At 35.5% G+C, this 21,535-nt stretch overlaps 1 protein-coding gene and 1 pseudogene across 1 annotated transcript; one reads left to right on the top strand and one right to left on the bottom strand.

The window, feature by feature from the left end:
- Positions 1-7,829: 7,829 nt before the first annotated feature.
- On the bottom strand, positions 7,830-8,795 carry LOC130872738 (olfactory receptor 145-like; annotated as a pseudogene).
- Positions 8,796-14,316: 5,521 nt separating this feature from the next.
- Positions 14,317-15,249, top strand: LOC130873170 (olfactory receptor 8B3-like). Its single transcript, XM_057767776.1, has one exon. The coding sequence runs from the start codon at positions 14,317-14,319 to the stop codon at positions 15,247-15,249; it is 933 nt and encodes a 310-aa protein (XP_057623759.1).
- Positions 15,250-21,535: the final 6,286 nt, after the last annotated feature.

The following is a 21,535-nucleotide window of genomic DNA, read 5'->3' as shown; positions in this document are numbered from 1 at the left end:
ACCCCGTGCCATTGTCCTTGGCCTCTCGTCAGCTCTCATTGTCCGCCATGTTCAGAGAGTCCGGTTTTATCCCATGTTTTTTCAGTCCAGCTGGCCTTGGTGAGCTCCGAATAGATCGGCCCCACTGTCTCAGTGGGTGGGTGCACCCCTCGTCGTCCTGACTTCGTTGTTCATGTTCTCCCTCCTTCTGATCCTCATTAGGATCTTGGAAGCTCAGTCTGGTGCTCCAGTGTGGGTCTCTGTCTCTATCTCCATCCATCGCTAGATGAAGGTTCTATGGTGATATGCAAGATATTCATCAGTATGGCTATAGGATAGGTTCATTTCAGGTTCCCTATCCTCAGCTGCCCAAGGAACTAACTGGAGACATTGCCCTGGGCATCTGGTAGCTACTCCAAGTTCAAGTCTCTTGCCAACCCTTAGGTGGCTCCCTTAACTAAGATATGAGTTTCCCTGCTCCCCTATCCAACCTTCCTATATCCCCAATCATCCCTTTTCCCCAAGTTCCCTTCATCCTCTCCTTCACACTTTTCTCTCTCCATCTCCCCTTACCCCCATCCCACGCCTCCCCCAAGATTCCATTTTTTTGCCCGTCAATCTTGTCTATTACCCATAGCCAGGAGGATAACTATATGTTTTTCATTGGGTTTGCCCTCTTGTTTAGCTTCTTTAGGACCACAACTTATAGAGTCAGTGGCCCCCTATCTATGGCTAGAAACCAATTATGAGTGAGTACATCCCATGATCTTCTTTTTGGGTCTGGGTTACCTCACTCAGGATAGTATTTTCTATTTCCATCCATTTGCATGCAAAATTCGAGAAGTCATTGTTCTTTACCGCAGAGTAGTACTCTAATGTGTATATATTTCACACTTTCTTCATCCATTTTTCCATTGAAGGACACCTAGGATGCTTCCAGGTTCTGGCTATTACAAATAATGCTGCTATGAACATAGTTGAACAAATGCTTTTGTCATATGATAGGGCATCTCTTGGGTATATTCCCAAGAGTGGTTGTGCTGAATCCAGGGGTAGGTTGATCCCAATTTTTCTGAGAAACCGCTACACTGATTTCCAAAGTGGTTGCACAAGTTTGCAGTCCCACCAGCAATGGATGAGGGTACCCCTTTCTCCACAACCTCTCCAGCAAAGGCTATCCTTGGTGTTTTTGATTTTAGCCATTCTGACAGGTGTAAGATGATATCTCAAAGTTGTTTTGATTTGCATTTCTCTGATCGCTAAGGAGGTTGAGCATGACATTAAGTATCTTTTGGCCATTTGAACTTCTGTTGAGAATTCTCTGTTCAGTTCAGTGCCCCATTTTTTAATTGGGTTAATTAGCATTTTAAAGTCTAGTTTCTTGAGTTCTTTATATATTTTGGAGATCAGACCTTTGTCTGTTGCGGTGTTGGTGAAGATCTTCTCCCAGTCAGTAGGCTGCCTTTTTGTCTTAGTGACAGTGTTCTTTGCTTTACAGAAGCTTCTCAGTTTCAGGAGGTCCCATTTATTCAATGTTGCCCTTAGTGTCTGTGCTGCTGGGGTTATACATAGGAAGCGATCTCCTGTGCCCATATGTTGTAGGGTACTTCCCATTTTCTCTTCTATCAGGTTCAGTGTGTTCAGATTGATATTGAGGTCTTTGATCCATTTAGACTTGAGTTTTGTGCAAGGTGATAGATATGGGTCTATTTTCATTCTTCTACAGGTTGACATCCAGTTGTGCCAGCACCATTTGTTGAAGATGCTTTCTTTCTTCCATTGTACACTTTTAGCTCCTTTATCGAAAATGAGGTGTTCATACGTTTGTGGGTTAAAATCCGGGTCTTCTATACGATTCCATTGGTCGACTTCTCTGTTTTTATGCCAGTACCATGCTGTTTTAATTACTGTAGCTCTGTAATAGAGTTTGAAGTCAGGGATGGTAATGCCTCCAGAAGTTCCTTTATAGTATAAGATTGTTTTGGCTATCCTGGGTTTTTTGTTTTTCCATATAAAGTTGATTATTGTCCTCTCAAGATCTGTGAAGAATTTTGATGGGACCTTGATGGGGATTGCATTGAATCTATAGATTGCCTTTGATAGAATTGCCATTTTTACTATGTTGATCCTCCCAATCCAAGAGCAAGGGAGATCCTTCCATTTTCTGGTATCCTCTTCAATTTCTTTCTTCAATGCCTTAAAGTTCTTGTCAAATAGATCTTTCACTTCCTTGGTTAGAGTTACCCCAAGATATTTTATGCTTTTTGTGGCTATCGTGAAAGGTGATGATTCTCTTATTTCCCTCTCTGCTTCCATATCCTTTGTGTATAAGAGGGCGACTGATTTTTTGGAGTTGATCTTGTATCCTGCCACATTACTAAAGGTATTTATCAGCTGTAGAAGTTCTTTGGTGGAGTTTTTGGGGTCGCTTAAGTACACTATCATATCATCTGCAAATATCACAAGTTTAACTTCTTCCTTTCCAATTTGAATCCCCTTTATCCCCTTATGTTGTCTTATTGCTATTGCTAAGACTTCAAGAACTATATTGAAGAGATATGGGGAGAGTGGACAGCCTTGGCGTGTTCCTGATTTTAGTGGGGTGGCTTTAAGTTTCTCTCCGTTTAATTTGATGTTAGCTGTCGGCTTGCTGTAAATAGCTTTAATTATATTTAGGTATGCCCCTTGTATCTCTAATCTCTCCAAGACTTTTATCATAAAGGGATGTTGAATTTTGTCAAATGCTTTTTCAGCATCTAATGAAATGATCATGAGGTTTTTTTCTTTCAGCTTATTTATATGATAGATTACGTTGATAGATTTGCGTATGTTAAACCAGCCCTGCATCTCTGGGATGAAGCCTACTTGATCATAATGGATAATTTTTCTAATGTGTTCTTGGATTCGGTTTGCCAGTATTTTGTTGAGGATTTTTGCGTCGATGTTCATGAGTGAGATTGGCCTGTAATTCTCTTTCTTGGTTGAGTCTTTGTGTGGTTTTGGTATCAGAGTTACTGTAGCTTCATAAAAGGAATTTGGCAATGACTCTTCTGTTTCTATATTGTGAAATACATTAAGGAGTATAGGTATTAGGTCTTCTTGGAAGTTTTGGTAGAATTCCGCATTGAAACCATCTGGTCCTGGACTTTTTTTGGAAGGGGGGTTTTTGATAACAGCTTCTAATTCTTCACGACTCACAGGTCTCTTTAGGTTGTTTACCTGGTCCTGGTTTAACTTTGGTATATGGTATTCATCTAAAAAAGTGTCCATTTCTTTAACATTTTCCAGTTTTGTGGCATACAGGCTTTTGTAGTAAGATCTAATGATTCTCTGAAATTCCTCTGTGTCTGTGGTTATGTCCCCCTTTTCATTTCTGATTTTGTTAATTTGCAAATTCTCTCTCTGCCGTTTGATTAGTTTGGATAGGGGTTTATCAATCTTGTTGATTTTCTCCAGGAACCAGCTTTTTGTTTCATTGATTCTTTCCATTGTTTTCTGTGTTTCTATTTTGTTGATTTCAGCCCTCAGTTTGATTATTTCCAGTCTTCTACTCCTTCTAGGTGAGTCTGCTTCTTTTTATTCTAGAGCTTTCAGGTGGGCTGTTAAGTCTCCAATGTGTGCTTTTTCTGTTTTCTTTAAGTGGGGACTTAGTGTTATGAACTTTCCTCTCAGGACTGCTTTCATAGTGTCCCATAGGTTTGAGTATGTTGTTTCTTTATTTTCATTGAATTCAAGGAAGACTTTAATTTCTTTCTTTATTTCTTCTTTAATCCAGGTATGGTTCAGTAGTTGACTGTTCAGTTTCCATGAGTTTGTAGGCCTTCTGGGGGTAGCATTGTTGTTGAATTCTAGCTTTAATCCATGGTGATCTGATAAGATACAGGTGGTTACAGATATTTTTTTGTAACTGTGGATGTTTGCTTTGTTACTGAGTATGTGGTCAATTTTCGAGAAGGTTCCATGAGCTGCAGAGAAGAAGGTATATTCTTTCCTATTTGGGTGGAATATTCTATAGATGTCTGTTAAGTCCATTTGATTCATTACTTCCATTAATTCTCTTATTTCTCTGTTAGGTTTCTGTCTAATTGACCTGTCCATTGGTGAGAGAGGAGTGTTAAAGTTTCCTACTATTAATGTGTGCGGTTTGATTGCTGCCTTGAGTTTTAGCAAAGTTTCTTTTATGTACGTGGGTGCTTTTATATTAGGGGCATAGATATTCAGGATTGAGACTTCATCCTGATGAATTTTTCCTGTTATGTGTTGAAAATGTCCCTCTCCATCTCTTCTGATTGATTTAAGTTTGAAGTCAACTTTGTTAGAAATTAGTATGGCCACCCCTGCTTGTTTCTTAGGTCCATTTACTTGATAAGCCTTATCCCAACACTTTACCCTGAGTAGGTGTCTGTCTTTGTGGTTGAGGTGTGTTTCTTGTAAACAGCAGAATGTTGGATCCTGTTTTCGTATCCAATCTCTTAGTCTGTGCCTTTTTATAGGTGAGTTGAGTCCATTGACATTAAGTGATATTAATGACCAGTGGTTGTTAACTCCGGTCATTTTTTTAGTAGTAGATTTTGTGTGTTTCCCTTCTTCGAGTTGCGCTGGTGAAGGGTCTCTAGTTGTCTGAGATATTGTGGTCATTGTTGGACTCCTTGGTTAGTGATTTTCCTTCTATTACTTTCTGTAAGGCTAGATTTGTGGCTACGTATTGTTTAAATTTGTTTTTATCCTGGAAAATTTTGTTTTCTCCATTTATAGTGAATGAAAGTTTGGCTGGGTATAGTAGTCTGGGCTTGCATCCACAGTCTCTTAGTTTCTGCAGTACATCTATCCAGGACCTTCTGGCTTTCATGGTTTCCATAGAGAAGTCAGGTGTAAGTCTGATAGGTTTACCTTTATAAGTAACTTGGCCTTTTTCCTTTGCAGCTCTTAATATTCTTTCTTTGTTCTGTATGCTTTGTGTTTTGATTATTCGGTATTCTGTATGCTTCTTGAACCTTCGTAGGTATATCTTTCTTTAGGTTGGGAAAGTTTTCTTCTATAATTTTATTAAATATATTTTCTGGACCCTCGAGCTGCGCTTCTTCTCCTTCTTCTACTCCTATTATTCTTAGGTTTGGTCTTTTTATTGTGTCCCATATTTCCTGAATATTTTGTGATGAGAGTTTGTTGGCCTTGCTGTTTTCTTTGATCAGCATGTTTATTTTCTCTATGGTATCTTCAGAATCTGAGATTCTTTCTTCTATCTCTTGTATTCTGTTGGTTATGCTTGTTTCTGTAGACTCTATTCATTTACCTAGATTTTCCATGTCGAGCCAGCCTTCTGTTTGTGTTTTCTTCTTTGCCTCCATTTCAGTTTTCAAGACTTGAACTGTTTCCATTATCTGTTTGATTGTTTTTCCTTGGTTTCCTAGGGTATCATTCACTGATTTACTCAATTCTTCAAACTTTCTGTTATACTTCTCATCCATTTCTAAAAGGGCATTTTTTACATGCTGTTTAAGGGCATCAATCACCTTCATAAAGTCAATTTTTTCTACTTGTTCATGAATAAGGTGTTCATGTCCTCCTGTTGTGAGGTCGCTGGCTTCTGGTGGTTTCATATTATTTTTCAGATTGTTGGGTGAATTCTTGCATTGGCGCCTGCCCATCTCTTCCTCCGAATGCTCTCCTATGGATCTTCTTTTACAGGATCAGGTCTCCTTGCCTACTGTTGTACCTTCCCAGTGATGGTACTCCCCAGTGATGGTTCTCCTGGTGCTCCAGTGATGTCTCTCCTGGTGACAATATCAGATCTCCGTGCCCAATGATGGCTCTCCTGGTGCCAAGATTAGCTATCCGTGCCCAATGATGGTTCTCCTGGTGCCGAGATCAGATCTCCGTGCTGGTTGGGTAGTTCGTAAACAAAGCGCCTACCTTGCTTGGTGCAGGCAGGCCAGTGAAACAAAGGAACTCCCGCCTGCCTGTTGCCCTGAGGATTCACCCCCAGTGCCCAGACAGGCTGAGCTAGGTGGTGTTATGTGCCCAAAGACGGCAGGGGGCAGAAGGAAGAAGGGTTCTGAATACAAGCTGGATGGGATAGGAAGAGAGAGGCAGTCTGCAGGGAGTACAGTCTCTGCAGGGAGCCCAGGAGGGAAGGGGGGAGGTGTGAGGAACTTCTGAGTTCCCTGTCCAGGGCTGCTGCCATGGGTCACAAATTCACCCCAATGATGGCTCTCCTGGTACCGAGCTCAGATCTCCGTGCTGGTTGGGTAGTTCATAAACAAAGCGCGTACCTTGCTTGGTGCAGGCAGGCCAGTGAAACAAAGCAAGTTGGGAGATTTTTAACTATGACTTCTTTTCCAGGAGAAGTTAGGAGGCAGTTCAGAGTTTATGTGTTAATAATTGTAGGAATCAAAAATACTCTAGCCTTCTTTCAAAGCATACAACTTTCTACAACTTTGTAAAGCAATTTGGTAATTCTGTAAATGGCAGAAATTGAGTTATCACTTGTTATAGCATTTGTATGTAAATATGTATGAGGAGTTGAACAAATAGGAACACAAATGAATAGTGTTTATAAAATGATAATTTCTAATGAATAAAGTCAATTTAACCCAAGTATGCATCAGTAAATGAATGAATATTTTAAAAAATGTGGTATAATCTTATTGAAGAATATTATTCTTCCTTTTAAACACTATGTACTGAATGACTGACTGTTCAGGGGTAATAAACCTTGAAAATATACCTATATATGGTGAGATAATCAGGCATGTATATTTACTTTATGGATTTTCTACAATAAGAAAATACACTGAAATAAAGCAACAGTAATTAAATATACAATAGTAATTCTAGATACTATAAAGCAACAAAAATAAAAGACAAAACAAAGTACAACTAAGATATCAGGCCAATATGTGGTCCTTTTCATTGCTTTCTCAATTCTATCTCTCCTTGAAGATCAGTTTTTATTAACAAATTAATTGGAAAGTTGTTAATCCCTCTGCAATGGACAACTTCCTCTTCTGGCAGAATAATGGTCCCTAGATTTTACTTCATTTCTTGCAGAAGGATTTCCCATAGAAAAGAATATTTGTTGTCATCTATTCTTTAAGTTTCTGATAGCCAAAAAGGTAGGCACAAATGTCTATTTAAAATGAATTCAGAGGGTGGCCTGGAACTCAAAATTCTTTTGTCTACATCTCTATAACATTACTGATAAACATGTTGGGTATATTTCCTAATTGTCTTGTAAAAGGCAATATATAATACTAATTCAGTTCTCATTTAGGACAACTTCTGTATGATTATATTTTCTGTGTCTTCTATATTGCATTCACACAATGAACAACAACAAAAATATTATGTAATTTCAAACCCTGAAGTTCTTCAGACTTGGTGCTCTGTTTTTAAAAAGATCCTAAATATATGATATCAAAAATAACTAAATCAACTCAATTGCATTTTTAATACTTTGCAAAACTTGAGGAATGAATGATACACTATTTACACCTGCAACAGTCAAGGAACTAATAGATTTATGTATCTATCATCCACATTTGAAAATGATGTGTTCATACCCAGGAGAGAATGGACAAAGCTAAAATTTATGATAAATTCATGTTTCATTTAAGGTGGCAAATATGACTGTTGCTCTACATATCATAACAGACACCTAGTATGATTTTCAAAGACCTAAGAATTAATTTTTATTATAGGATAATGTGTACAATGGTAATTAATAAAGAATACCTTTAAATGAAAGGTATGAAAACAATGTAACTCTAAACTTATGAGCTCAAGGTAGAAGAAATGTGACAAGAAACCTTCACTTAGAAAGCTCTAGGCACAGGTAATTTCTCTAAGGTTTAACAACAGACAAAGGTAAAATTGAAATCTGAATAATATATTCTCCTACTTTGGGTTTTTCTCAGAACAACTTTAATAACTTTTTTCCCTCCAACTGTAGATTAAGGGGTTTATTATGGGAACCATGATAGTATAAAAGATGGAAGAAATTTTTCCCTCATTCATAGACCCAGCTGAGGATGGCTGAAGATACATAAAGGCTCCTGAACCAAAGTACATAGAAATGACAATTATGTGGGAGCTGTAATTGCTGAAGGCTTTGGACCTGCCTGAAGTGCACCTGATTTTGAGGATGCTGGAGAGAATGAAAGCATAAGAAGTAAAGATGATGACCATGGGCACGATGATGTATTTTTCTGCTGCAATGAATACCTGTATCTCATTTATATAGGTACCGGTGCAAGAGAGCTGTAGCAAAGGAAGGAGGTCACAGAAACAGTGGTTGATGGTGTTTCCATCACAGAAGGTCAGATGAAGCATACAGATAATTTGGATCATGGCACCAGATAGTGCCATCAAATATGAGCCAAGCATGTGATAGAAACACAATTTAGGGGACATAAGAATGTTATACAACAGTGGATTATAAATAGCCATGTAACAATCATAGGCAATTGTGTCAGCATGTAACATTCTAAAATGCCAAAAAAGCAAAACAAGTACAGCTTTGTCATGCACCCTGTGTATGAGATAACATTCTTCTTCAGTAAGAAGTTTATCAACATTTTGGGTGTAATCACTGAAGAGTAACGGAGGTCTAAAAGAGACAAGTTAAGGAGGAAAAAGTACATGGGAGTGTGAAGGTGAGAATTCAGCACCATTAGAATAATAAAGGCCAAATTTCCTCATGTGGCTACCATATATATTAATAGAAAGAGGAAGAAGAGGGGAACTTTAAGGTCAGTCTCTTCTGTTATCCCCAAGAGAATGAATTTAATCACCAAGGGGACATTTGCCACAACCATGCCTTCTAAAAAATCAAGGGAGACAAAAAGGCAAAATTCTAGGAAAAGAACAATTGACAACTATCTCTAATAATCCCAGGGAATGTACTGGGAAATGACTGAACAACCTGGAAACAGTAGCTCCACCTTTGATTTTACCATTATATAGGTTGGCATTATTTTGTACTAATCAAATATAATGCCTTCCTTTAATCCTAGCACTTCTAAAGGAAAAGCAGATAGAACAATGTGAGTGTAAGTTCAGCCTGGTTTTCAGAGTTATACAATGACACTTTCTCCCAGACACAATAGAACAACTAATCTACACAACCGAGTTATGCATTCTTATTCTAACATAACTCCTAGAAAAATCATAGAAAAAAAGTAGACTGGAGTGGGAGAAGATTGCTCATCTCTCTTTTGTTTCATTTTCTTCTCCCTTTAGGATACAGAAGGAAGAATGTAAATCACCCTAGTATTCACCCTAGTTTGTGCTTTGTGGAGTGCAAATAATGAGCATTGTTCCCACAGAAAAGAACCAGAATCTAGGAATAATTAAGTATCCTCAGGAACATTCATGACCTGAAGGAATTTTAGATAATTAGTGAATAAGTATGTTACTAAATAAGACAATGCTATTCAAATGTCTACTGGCTCTCTAGAGAGTGCCAATTCATTCTCATCAAACATTCTTCTTTGTATTTCACTTAAATCATAAGCCTTTCCTAAACAGGGAGAAAGGAGCACAATACACATCCTTTGACTAATCTCACGCTAAAGCTACTGTGCAAACAGAAAAGGCAGCGCACTCCTGAGGAAAGCCTTCATAATCTTCCTTGCATGTGAAATTTGCGATGCTTATATTCACATGAGGATAAAGAAGGATGTTGTTTGATGGAACACGTAGGAAAGTAAAACAGGGGAGGCTTGTCCAAACTGAGGAATGATCAAAAAAATGGAACAAAGATAGATTCATGATTTTAAAAGTTCAGCAAAGATAAACAGTTTTCAGTGCTATATATATATATATGTGTGTGTGTTTAAAATTACATTATCAATTTATATATACACATCCATATCAACAAAAACATATGAATATGTACAAAGTGCTTAGATTAGTTGGCATTGAAATTATGTTATTTTAAACATATTTTTTCTTCAGTTTTCATCTTGTTTTGCAGATAGGGTTCCTTGTTGTTTACTGATAGGTTTCCCAGGCTAATGATCATTCAATTCCAAAAATACTTTTCCTCTCCTCTCCTCTTTTCTCCTCTCCTAAGCTCCCCTCTTCTATCCTATCCTTTTCTCTCCCCTTCCCTACTCTCCCCTCCCCTCCCCTCCTCTCTTCTCCTCTTTTCTCCCCTCCTCTTCTTCCTCTCCTTTCTCCTCCTCTCTTTTCCTCTCCTCTCCTCTCACCTTAGGAATATTGAGATGACTGAATTTAGCTAGCATACTCAGCTTTATATGAATTCTGGTGATGTGAACTCAGGCCTTCACCCTTTTATCGCAAGTAATTTATTACTCACTGATTTACTCTTTTAACCTCTGAAGCAGTTTTATAAAATGTAGACTATTCTTCTTGGTGTTTAAAGGGAGAGTTCACATATTTATGTCAAAATGGTGCTTATTTATTTTCATATAGCTATTATGTATTAATTGAATGTTTACTATTCCAGGAGAAGGCAATCTTCAAATTTCTAAGTTTATAAATATTTTTAGTTTCTAATAATCACATTTTTGTAAATTTCACAAATTTGGCAAAGTTTGTTTAAAGACAATTTAGAAATTGGTATAATTATATGCAAAACACAAGCCAACAGTATCTTGATTTACTCAACATAATTTTCTTTTACACATTAAAACAAGTAAGAGACATTCAGTACATTATTAAGATTCAACGTTTTAAAAATGATCTTATTCATTTCAAATGGGTCAGATCAATTTGAGTTGAAATTATTATTTTTGTATTAAACAGCTATAAGCTTTGCAATCCTAAAAGAGTTTCATGCTGGTTTGTACATAAAAGTAAGAGGACATTCATTTGAGAGTGAGTGTGCACCATCTAAAAACAGCAGCATTCATTGTGGGGCAGTTATAGCTTCCCAGACTAAACAAATTTTGAGGATAGGACTTTTAAAGTAGTAATAGTTTTCTGAGACTATCTAAATAAATTACACATGGTTAAAATTTGTTAGAAATGCTTCATCCAAATGTGTTTGCCATGGGGGCCACATTTTAGAAATTTTTTTAGAATGAATGTAATCTTATGTTTGTTGAATCCATTCAACATTAGTTCATTCTCAGTTGGATGATCTTAAGCTAATCAGTAGCCAGGGATAAATCTATACTGAAAAACATATTAATGAGAAAGTAAGAATTTCTTGAAGAATATTGGAATGATTCATAATAGACAAGTTATCTGTCAATCTGTTTTTTTTTATATAAAATTTGCTTCCCAGAAGAAAGGCCCATGTTTAGTATCACAGTTTTATTGATTCTAAAAAAAAAAAAAAAAATAGGAAATGTTCTTCAGCTTAGAACATACAAAACCTTACGTTTGCTGATTAATGTACTTTGCATTGCAAGCTGTGAGGTAAATAAATTTATAATATGTCCTATATGTATGTGTTTCCAAGTGTATAATATTTGCCTGCAGTTTTCTAAACAGAATACACAAATTTTGTAAATCAGAACTTTTCAAATTTTCAACGGCTTGTTTTTTTAAACTTTAGATGTTTACATTGGAAAAAAAGAATTTGAACTTTTATATATGAATATGATATATAATGATTTTCAATATGTATCTTGATGTCAAATTATTAATCATTAAAACTGGCATTTTATATATTTATTATAGATAGTAATACAAGTCAAAAAAGATTTTTCATATAAAGTCATTGACTTGTTGATCATATCCACCATACATGCCCAATCTGATTTTTAATATCTTCACCCCAGTGTTTATTATACTCACTTATTCTCCATACATTCATGTCTATGAACATATAAAATTCATGCCTGTTTATAAAATGTATTAACTTAGAGGAAAAATGGTATTTGTCTTACTGAGACTGGATTAATTTACAAAATCTTGCGTATATAATATGTATACGTATTTATATATGTAACAATAAAAATAAAAGAAAAAGAGGTATTAATTAGGTTAATTGGAAGGAATTATTTGGTGAATGTGAAATGCTTGGAACAAAGAAAGAGAACAGGGAAAGTGATTTAATTTAATTTTATTTTGTTTTATTCTCTTTCATTAAAACTTTTTAGAGTTTTTATTTATTTACTATTTCTGTCTTTATTTATTTATTTATTTATTAAAGATTTCTGCCTCCTCCCCGCCACCGCCTCCCATTTCCCTCCCCTTCCCCCAATCAACTCCCCCTCCCTCAGCAGCCCAAAGAGCAGTCAGGGTTCCCTGCCTTGTGGGAAGTCCAAGGGAGCCTAGGCTGTTTGGATGCTCACTTTACTAGACCTGGAAGGAGGTGGGAGATCCTTGGACTATTTCTGTCTTTTAAAAATAAAATAGAATTACATAATTTTCCACATTTCGTCCCTGCCTCTAAATTTTCCTGCACACACCCCATGTTCTCTGTAAAATTCAGGGCTACTATTCCCTTAAGTGTTGCTACATAAGTATTTATACACATTCTGAAGTATATATATGAAATCTCTCAGTCCATATAATGTTACTTTATATTGCTTCACAGCTGACCATCTGATATTGGATAGCCAAGTGGAGCATATTTCTTTTCTATAAAAGACTATTTGTAGCACTCCTAACATTCTTTAACTGTCTTCAGTACTTTGACTCTGGTTGAGTCCCCTTGAAATTTTCCGCTTCCATGTTAGCATGCCTCCTGAGATAAATCTGGTTCAGAAATACAGTTTTTAAATAGTGTCTGTGGCCGGGCGGTGGTGGCGCACGCCTTTAATCCCAGCACTCGGGAGGCAGAGGCAGGCAGATCTCTGGGAGTTCGAGACCACCCTGGTCTACAAGAGCTAGTTCCAGGACAGGCTCCAAAACCACAGAGAAACCCTGTCTCGAAAAACCAAAAAAATAAATAAATAAAAATAAATAAATAAATAGTGTCTGTGATGTTGCTGGTACCATAGCACTAGGGGTGACTTCCTACAACACTCTACAAATTTCAGACACAGACTAGAGTCAGCAGCAAAACCTATGGGTAATGCTCACTTAATTGTAGGAAGCAAGAGAGGTCAAACCCGAAACTCATATTTCCCTTCAGATATTAAGCTAATTGGAGTCAAGAGTCTATCTCAATATCTAAACTGCAGACTACACATTCTCTAGAGTGAATGGGGATAAAAATGAGTGCAATTTTGGGTTTCTTGGAAAATAATGGCCCAGGGTGTAATACAATTTCCTCAGCTCCTTTTTTCGATTTAATGCTCTCCCTTGAGGAAGAGCTTGGACACTCTTCTGCCCTGTTTATAAGCATACACTTCCTGAGCTTAAAGGGCCACTTTTTCTACTTACAGAAAAGATTCAAAATCTTAATCACAAATAATCTTTTACAATTCAGAAATTGGAACAGGACAATTAAGCCTTGTGTATAATTCTTTTGAATTGAAAGATCTGACACTTTTAAAACTTAAATATTTATCCAGATAGACTGGAAAAGGGAAAATAAAACTGTTTTACGTTTGGGCTGAAAACTGTGAGTACTAAATTCTAGGAATACTAATAGCCATCATTTTCTCCTTTGGATTATTTTTAATGAACATTTTCTTATTTTTTATTTTACTTTATTGAAGAATTTTTTCATTTGATATATTCTGATTACAGTTTCCTGATTCAACTGCTCTGCGATCTTTCCCATTTCCCCTCCATCTGAATCCAAACCCTTTATGTCTCTAAATATATGATAGGCTTCAGCAAGTTTCTTTCTTTTCCTAAGTAAAAAGAAAATCAAGTGAACCTGGCTGACAAAAGCATTCAGGGTGGTCTGAGAGTGTTAGGAAGCATTGGCCATGGACATGCAACATCTCTAGTGGAGTTCTACCGCATGATCAGAATTCAGGCTTTCCAGATTCCTGACACTGTGACAAGGGAACAGAAAATGTTCTTGCCCAACTTTTTTTTTTCTCTCTCTCTCTTTCTCTCTCTCTCTCTTTTAGTTTTAGTTTGAGCACACCATTTTTATGTGTACTAAAACAAAGGGAATCTACAACAGCAATCAAAAATGTACTGTCTAGACATCTCCGTATAATTTTATTGTCGTAGAGAGGCTCTAGTGAGGGAAGACTAGAGATGGGAAAAGGCTGAATCTTTCATCTTGCATTCTTCATCTTGTGATATTTTTCAGAAATCATAAGGAAATTCATCATCAATTGTTTTCTGACTAAATATAGTTTGTTTGTGGTTGCACCAGTTAATTCTATGTGATTAGTCCATAATAGAAGAAACATTATTAACAAACACGTCACATATGCAAAGGATCCTTGAAGAGTGTGGACCATCTACCAATACAGCTTTACTTTTTGCAAACACAGATTACCTTGGAGAAGAATGGATTCAATAAATGTCTCCTTTATGACTAAATTCATTCTGGTAGGATTAACAGACCAGTCTAATCTCCAAATGCCCTTATTCTTTCTATTTCTAGCAATGTATATGGTCACTGTGTTGGGAAATTTGTGTTTGATAATTCTGACTGTATTTAATTCTCACCTGCACACTCCTATGTACTTTTTTCTCTTTAACTTGTCCTTTATAGACTTCTGCTATTGTTCTGTGTTCACTCCCCAAATGCTGATGAACTTTGTCTTAAGGGAGAATGTCATTTCTTATGTGGAATGTATGACTCAAGTTTATTTTTTTATATTCTTTGCTGTATCGGAATGCTATGTGTTGACTTCTATGGCCTATGATCGCTACATGGCCATCTGCAATCCACTGTTATACAATGTTGTCATGTCTCCTAAATTATGTTTGAACTTTATGTTTGGTTCCTATTTTATTGCATTTTCTAATGCTGTTGCTCACACTGTATGCCTGCTGAGACTAAGATTCTGTGATGCCAACACCATCAACCACTACTTCTGTGATATTCCTCCTTTGCTTCAACTCTCTTGCTCAAGCACATATGCAAACGAGCTTGTAATTCTCGTTGCTGGGAGCATCAACATTATTGTTCCTACTTCAACTCTCTTTATCTCCTATGGTTTCATTCTTTCCAGCATCATCCACATCCGTTCCTCTGAGGGTAGGTCCAAAGCCTTCAGCACCTGCACCTCCCACATCCTTGCTGTTTCTCTGTTCTATGTTTCAGGTGCACTTGAGTATTTCAAACCCTCCTCAGCAGGGTCTATGAATGAAGGAAAAATCTCTTCTGTCTTTTACACCAATGTAGTTCCCATGATGAACCCATTAATCTACAGCTTGAAGAACAAAGATATTAAAGTTGCCCTGTTGAAAAGCCTGAGACGCAGTAAATTTTGATTGTACAAGGTTGTCTTTATGCCACTTAATTTGGGCACAAAGATCATTTCTTTTCATGCACAATGTTTCAACTGTATAATTTAACTGTTTTTTGCATATTCATCTTTTCAGTTTTTGAGAAAGCACAAATTCTTGGAATATTTGTAAAATCTAAATTTTTTTGTATTATAAAAAGAAATGTGATTCTTCTGGAGTGAATACTTCCAGATTTGCTGTCTTCAATTATTCACCTTCACTCTTTCTATTCTATTTCTTATTTAAATATAGAGGCATTAAAAAGACTTATCTGTTATGCCCATTCATCACGAAATGGGCATTCTGTTTCCTCTTATAAATTAAAAGATATCTTTAAATTATCAAATGAAGTAATATTGGGATTCCATTATCCACTGTGTGTGGGTTTCTCATTTTGAACCTATGTTTTTGAATGTGTAAATTAATCTTCTGTTTTTGTTATTTTCTTTATATCTCCCATTTAAAAGTAACATTAACTGTGAATTGCTAATGTGTCAGATTTTATTTATTGGAAATCAATTACCGAATTAAAAGTGTAGAATTACCTAATGGTTCCAGGTTTCAAACGTGCTATCAATTCACATACTATTTTGCATATTTGTATTATTATTTTTAGGCAATATGAACATAAAATAATATGTGTTGAAATAAAGCTTTGAAACTTTATTATTATTTGTCTGTATTAATTGTACATATATCTAGTATTGTTGCAGTGGTTATTTTGGATTATTGTTTTTACTGCTATTTTTTATTACAGTAAGGACTCATCTATAAAATTTAAAAATAGAATAATTAGAATGGTTTATAGGCGTAATTAAAGAAAAGCAGATATGGACAGAATCAGTGCAACAAATGTTATTAAATGGGGAACAAAGTAGACAGTGAGTAAATGAGAAGCTTCTCTGCATATATTCACTTATAAGGTTCTGAAAATAATATTGCTATTTGAATCTCAATATCCTTTTGTATAGCTATGAAACAATTTTCCTAGCTTTATTAATCTCATATTACCTTTAATGTCCACAATGACTGTGCATTAATAGTGTTTTCAGGAATAAAGATTGCTTTATTTGGGAAATGAAGACAGGCTACATTTATTAAGTCCAAGTAGAGTGAGTACAGTTAAATCAGGGAATAAACTGCAAGTGATTACGGAGACACAATTTAGGAAGAAGGCTTCAGACAGCAAAGGGCAGGCAATGGAATTCTCTCTTTATGACTTCTTTTATCTTTTTTGAAACTTCCTGGAAATATTGGGAGCACCGAAACATCTCTCCTCTGGATAGTTTTAAATGTTCAAGTTAATTGACAATAAAGAAAATTTTAACCCAAAACAAGAAGGGACAAGTAAATAACTACATAAAAGTTGACTTAAATATGTAATTGCCATCTGGAATTTCTCCTCAAAATCAACCAAATATCACCAAAATGGACTGTGTTGTCACAACGAATATATCAAGGACAGACATCATTTCCACATAACTCTTGATGAACAGGTTTTAGTAAAGAACTTCCTCTTCTGCAAATAAATGTGAGTAGATGAAATGTTTATAGTAAGGATTTATTTTTAATTATTCACTTTCATTATAAAAATTGCAATAAATGTGGAAAGATTTTTGATTTGAGATAGAGGCTGCTCTCCACACTGTGTGGGAGGACAGTGAAATCTTGTGCATTTCAAAAAACAAATCTCTCACTGTATAATAGGAGTGATAACATTTTACATATCAATGTAGGATCATGAACAGTAGTAAAAAAAAAAAAATCCATGGTCCAGATGCCCAAGACAACAGGCAGGGAAGACTGTATATTTCTGCCACTGTTTGTTGCAGTGAGGTGTTCCAAGATCGTTCAAAATAAAGCAAACGTCCTTCTAATGCAGGATTGTGTACGTTACATTGCTTTTTGTACTCACTTTGGATAATTCAGAAAAATTGAGTCATCACTTAACTCTGCACCTGTAATGGTAGCCAGAAAGTTATTTCAACATAGCTAGGATAAGAGATTGATGGAGAGAATAATCCTCAAAAGGTATGTGTATCCATGTTTAATGGAGCAAACACTCAGGAGATCAAGACCAACATGTATAATTTAGCAAACCCCTACATAACACAAAAGCTGAGAAAATATATCAGTGCTTCAGTGCTTGCTTAATGTTTTAAACCTTGTAATTAAACCTGAACACTGTGAAAAAACACTAAGGAGGAATATAGGCTCAGGGTTATGAACTTTATTTTATTTAAATATGTACATAACCATTATAGACTTCCCATTTCATCAATTTTCAATATCGTATGCTTTATATAACTATATAAAATATTTATATAATCATGTATATTTCCCGATTTTCCTAACAAAATGTTGTTACAAAACATATTATTATTTATATAAATAGTGAACAAATTTAAGCAAACATGAAGAATAAACACTAATGTTTCGTGGATCTAAACATTAAAAATTTTAAAAACATTCTAAAGAAATGGATCTCATGGAAGCAAACCTACAGATGCAATTTAGAACTGTATAGCAATATACATTCGTCCAGAGCAGAGAAAACCTATTCACCACACATAAGGGGTAATTTCACTCGTGTCTATTAGAGGAAGAAAGGACATGCTCAGTCCATTTGAATAGATTTGCAAAGTATGATATTTATTTTATGTTAATACTGTATAAGGCGATTTTATTTTCATTTCTTTTATAGTGTTTTATTGCCGGGCGGTGGTGGCGCACTCCTTTAATCCCAGCACTCGGGAGGCAGATGCAGGCAGATCTCTATGAGTTCGAGTCCAGCTTGGTCTACAAGAGCTAGTTCCAGGACAGGAACCAAAAGCTACGGAGAAACCCTGTCTCGAAAAATCAAAAAAAAAAAAAAAAAGTAAATAAATAAAAATAAAAAAATGTAGTGTCTTATTTTTTAACTTTAGTGAAGTCTTCTCACAATTAAACTTTTCAAATGTTTCCTAGACAAATTATTATGATTCCAGGCTGGGGTCAAACCCATGGTTTCATTTGTGCCTTTGAGTTCTTTTTCACTGAGCTGCATAAGTGGCATATTAATTTCTTTTACCAGTAACTAACAGTGAAAATTTATTAAGGATCTTAATGATTTTGTATACAAAAAGAAACCCAAAGAATAAAATATTGAGGAATTACTGTACTATTCTGAATGTGGGATTTTCCACTTTATGATCTGAGCCATTGGCCTATGACATAGCCGAATAGAGCCAGCCAGGAAATCAAGATTTATACATATATAGAGAGAGTAGGCAGAATTGAATAGATACCATGTAGCTTTCAAAGGAGACAGATCCAGGAACTTTAGCAGTAGGCCATAACCTCATGGTTATACATAGATTAATAGAAATGGGTTAATTTAGGAAGTAAGAGATAACTGGGAATATACTTAAGCCATTGGTCAAACAGTATTGTAATCAACATAATTTCTGGGTAATTATTCAGGTCTGGGTGGCCAGGAAATGAAATCATAGTCTTCGTTTACTCTATTCAAAATCAAAGATGTGAAAGATTTCTACAATGAAAATTGCATAATATTGCTGAAGGAAGATGATGCATAAATACACAAATATGCTTCTCTCATAGCTTAGACTTTTCTTGATAAATATCTTGCTTTTACATTCATACAAGCACAGATGCACATGCCCTTGAACACTTGTGTGCCTGCATGCACTTTTGCATCCACAGGAACATGTATGTACCATAAATACATGTAAAGTAAATAATGAAGATTAAAAATTACAGACAGGCTCCAAAACCACAGAGAAACCCTGTCACGAAAAACCAAAAAAAAAAAAAAATTACTGAAGTGTTTGTAGAAAAACCACAAAATTCTGCTTAAAAAGCAGTGGTATAAGCACCTAGAAGCATAGCCTTTGTTAATTGCTCAGAAAACTTACTAGTGTTATGCTATCAATACTTTCCAAAGACATCTATAGAATCAGTGCTTTCTCTATCATATCCCAGTGATATTTTAAGCTCAATATTCATAAAGAATCTCAACAGATTTTAAATATGCCATAAAAATCTCAATTACTCCCATTTCCAAATTTTAAAAATAACCAGAAACTTGATAAACAAAGGCATGTGTTATGAAAATAAGAAGAGGTAATCAGAGAAATGGTATAACACCGAAAGCCCAGAAAGAAGATCTTAGATAAATGTTTAAAAATCAAGGGTTTGAAGAAGTTTCTAAAACCATGTCTCGGGGTAGGGGGAAAGAGAGTTTTTTTAGTTAGGATAACTAAATGTGGACATTAAAAAATTATATTGGATCCTAAAAACAGATTATGTTAGTTACTCCAAGTATGTCATATACACAATTACAAGATTTACAAATAAAAGTGTTTGCAAGAAAACACAAGAACAAAAATTCACAGCCCCACATGTGGTGATGACTTCTGTACAATGACTTCTGTTTTTCTGTGCAAAAGTCAGTCATAGAAAACTAGAGTAGTCTCACCTAGGGGAGATTTCTCTCATGTGAGTAAAACTGTACATGTATGAGTGTTTATACCATAACTTGAGCACATCTCTAATTACAAATCACATGGGAGACAAGCTCCTGGTCATGTTGTTCATGAATTTTTAGACTGAGTTAATACAAGTGGAAAGATACACACGGGCTATAGGTTGCACTTTTCCATGGGCTGGCATTTAGACAGAATAAGAAGGACATGTGAGGACATATGAGGCCAACAACTCTCATACCTGACTCTGGACACACTAGGATCAGCTGCTCATCAATTATGTCCCTTCAATTTCCCATCGTGATGTTCTTTACCTTTGTGTGTGAGACATACAACGCTTACCTTTTATTTTAGTTATGATTGCCATGTATTTTGTCAGAGCAATGATTAAAGTAACTGCATTGGACTGAGCAAAAGAAAATATTTTACATGAACTATAAAGACAACTCTTATAGCCTCACAATGAGAATCTGTAATTACAAAAGCCATGGATTACATATGCATGTCTACAAAGAAACATGAAAATTGTCGATGAGTTCAATAACAATGCTCACCATTATTAATCATTAAAAACATTTAAACCAAAGTTACTATCAGATGCTAATTCTGCAGATCTTTCTTTTTACTATTTTAAAAAAAAAAAAACAGAAAAATCAAATGTCAATGAGGATTCAGTAATTTAGAACCTCATCTCAATATACAAGAATATGAATGTTGTACGGTCATACCAGATATGAAGATGTAACTTGAAGTTAGAACATGTGTGTGAGAATTTAAGCTTGAGCCTCAGCACTACAAAAATTAAAATATAATTCTCATGTTAATAAATATGAATACATTTTATAGCACATTATTTACAATAGAAAAATCAGGGAAGGAAACTGAATGTCCTTTCATTAACAGATAAGCAAAATATGACAAAATTGGATTCTTTTCTCTCCTTAAATTTAAATTATATTTTAATTTTCTTCATGCCTGAATAATATTCCATTGTGTGTATATAAAACAGTTTCAATATCCTTTAATCAGAAGACGGACATCTAGATTAATTCCTTTTCCTGGCCTTTGTGACTAGAAGACCAATAAATTTGAACGTGCAAATATCACAATAAGTAGCTATAAACTCCTTTGGGGACGTTCTTCAAAGTAGAGTATGAGCATTCATATTGTAGATCTGTTTCTGATTTGCTAAGAAATCTCCAGAATGGTTTCAATATTGGCTAAGCTAATGCATACTCCCATCAACAGTTTATAAGGGTTTTCTCTTCCCACATCCACAAAAGCATCTGTTGTCATTCGTCTTCCAGATTAATACTATTCTGACTAGGAGGAAAACAATAGTGGGAGGCTACAGTCAACATGTACAGGTTAGTCAATGTGAATGAAGTGTTAATGAAAGATGATTCTTTTGAAACTCTTAGAGTGAACGGGCCTTTGTAATTTATCCAGAAAATACCTAAGCATAATTAATAAAAGCAAATAAAGATAACAATAGCCCCAAACATATTCTTTCTCAAGTTACTGTTGAGGACATTAAACCAGGGAAATTCTTATAGGTTTTATTCAGTAGGCAGACACATCCTCACTGAGTTTGGTGAGATGTGTTGAGTGAGGATTCTGAAGTCAACCAATCCTGACCTTTCTTATATGGTGTAGGAAATGCACCAACATTGGCAGAACACAAAAGGTGCAGATACTGGTTTAGCTATACTAAAAAGGGTATGCACAGGATGTCGTATAGAAAGTCAGTGTTGACTTTGATAGTTCCCAGATGTTAATAAATT

Source organism: Chionomys nivalis, chromosome 4, assembly GCF_950005125.1.
Source record: "Chionomys nivalis chromosome 4, mChiNiv1.1, whole genome shotgun sequence".
NCBI lineage: Eukaryota > Metazoa > Chordata > Mammalia > Rodentia > Cricetidae > Chionomys > Chionomys nivalis.
This window is presented reverse-complemented; position numbering and strand designations above follow the sequence as displayed.

Bases quoted from the DNA above. Each gene is read 5' to 3' on its own strand.
- LOC130873170 (XM_057767776.1), top strand. From the start codon at position 14,317: ATGGATTCAATAAATGTCTCCTTTATGACTAAATTCATTCTGGTAGGA.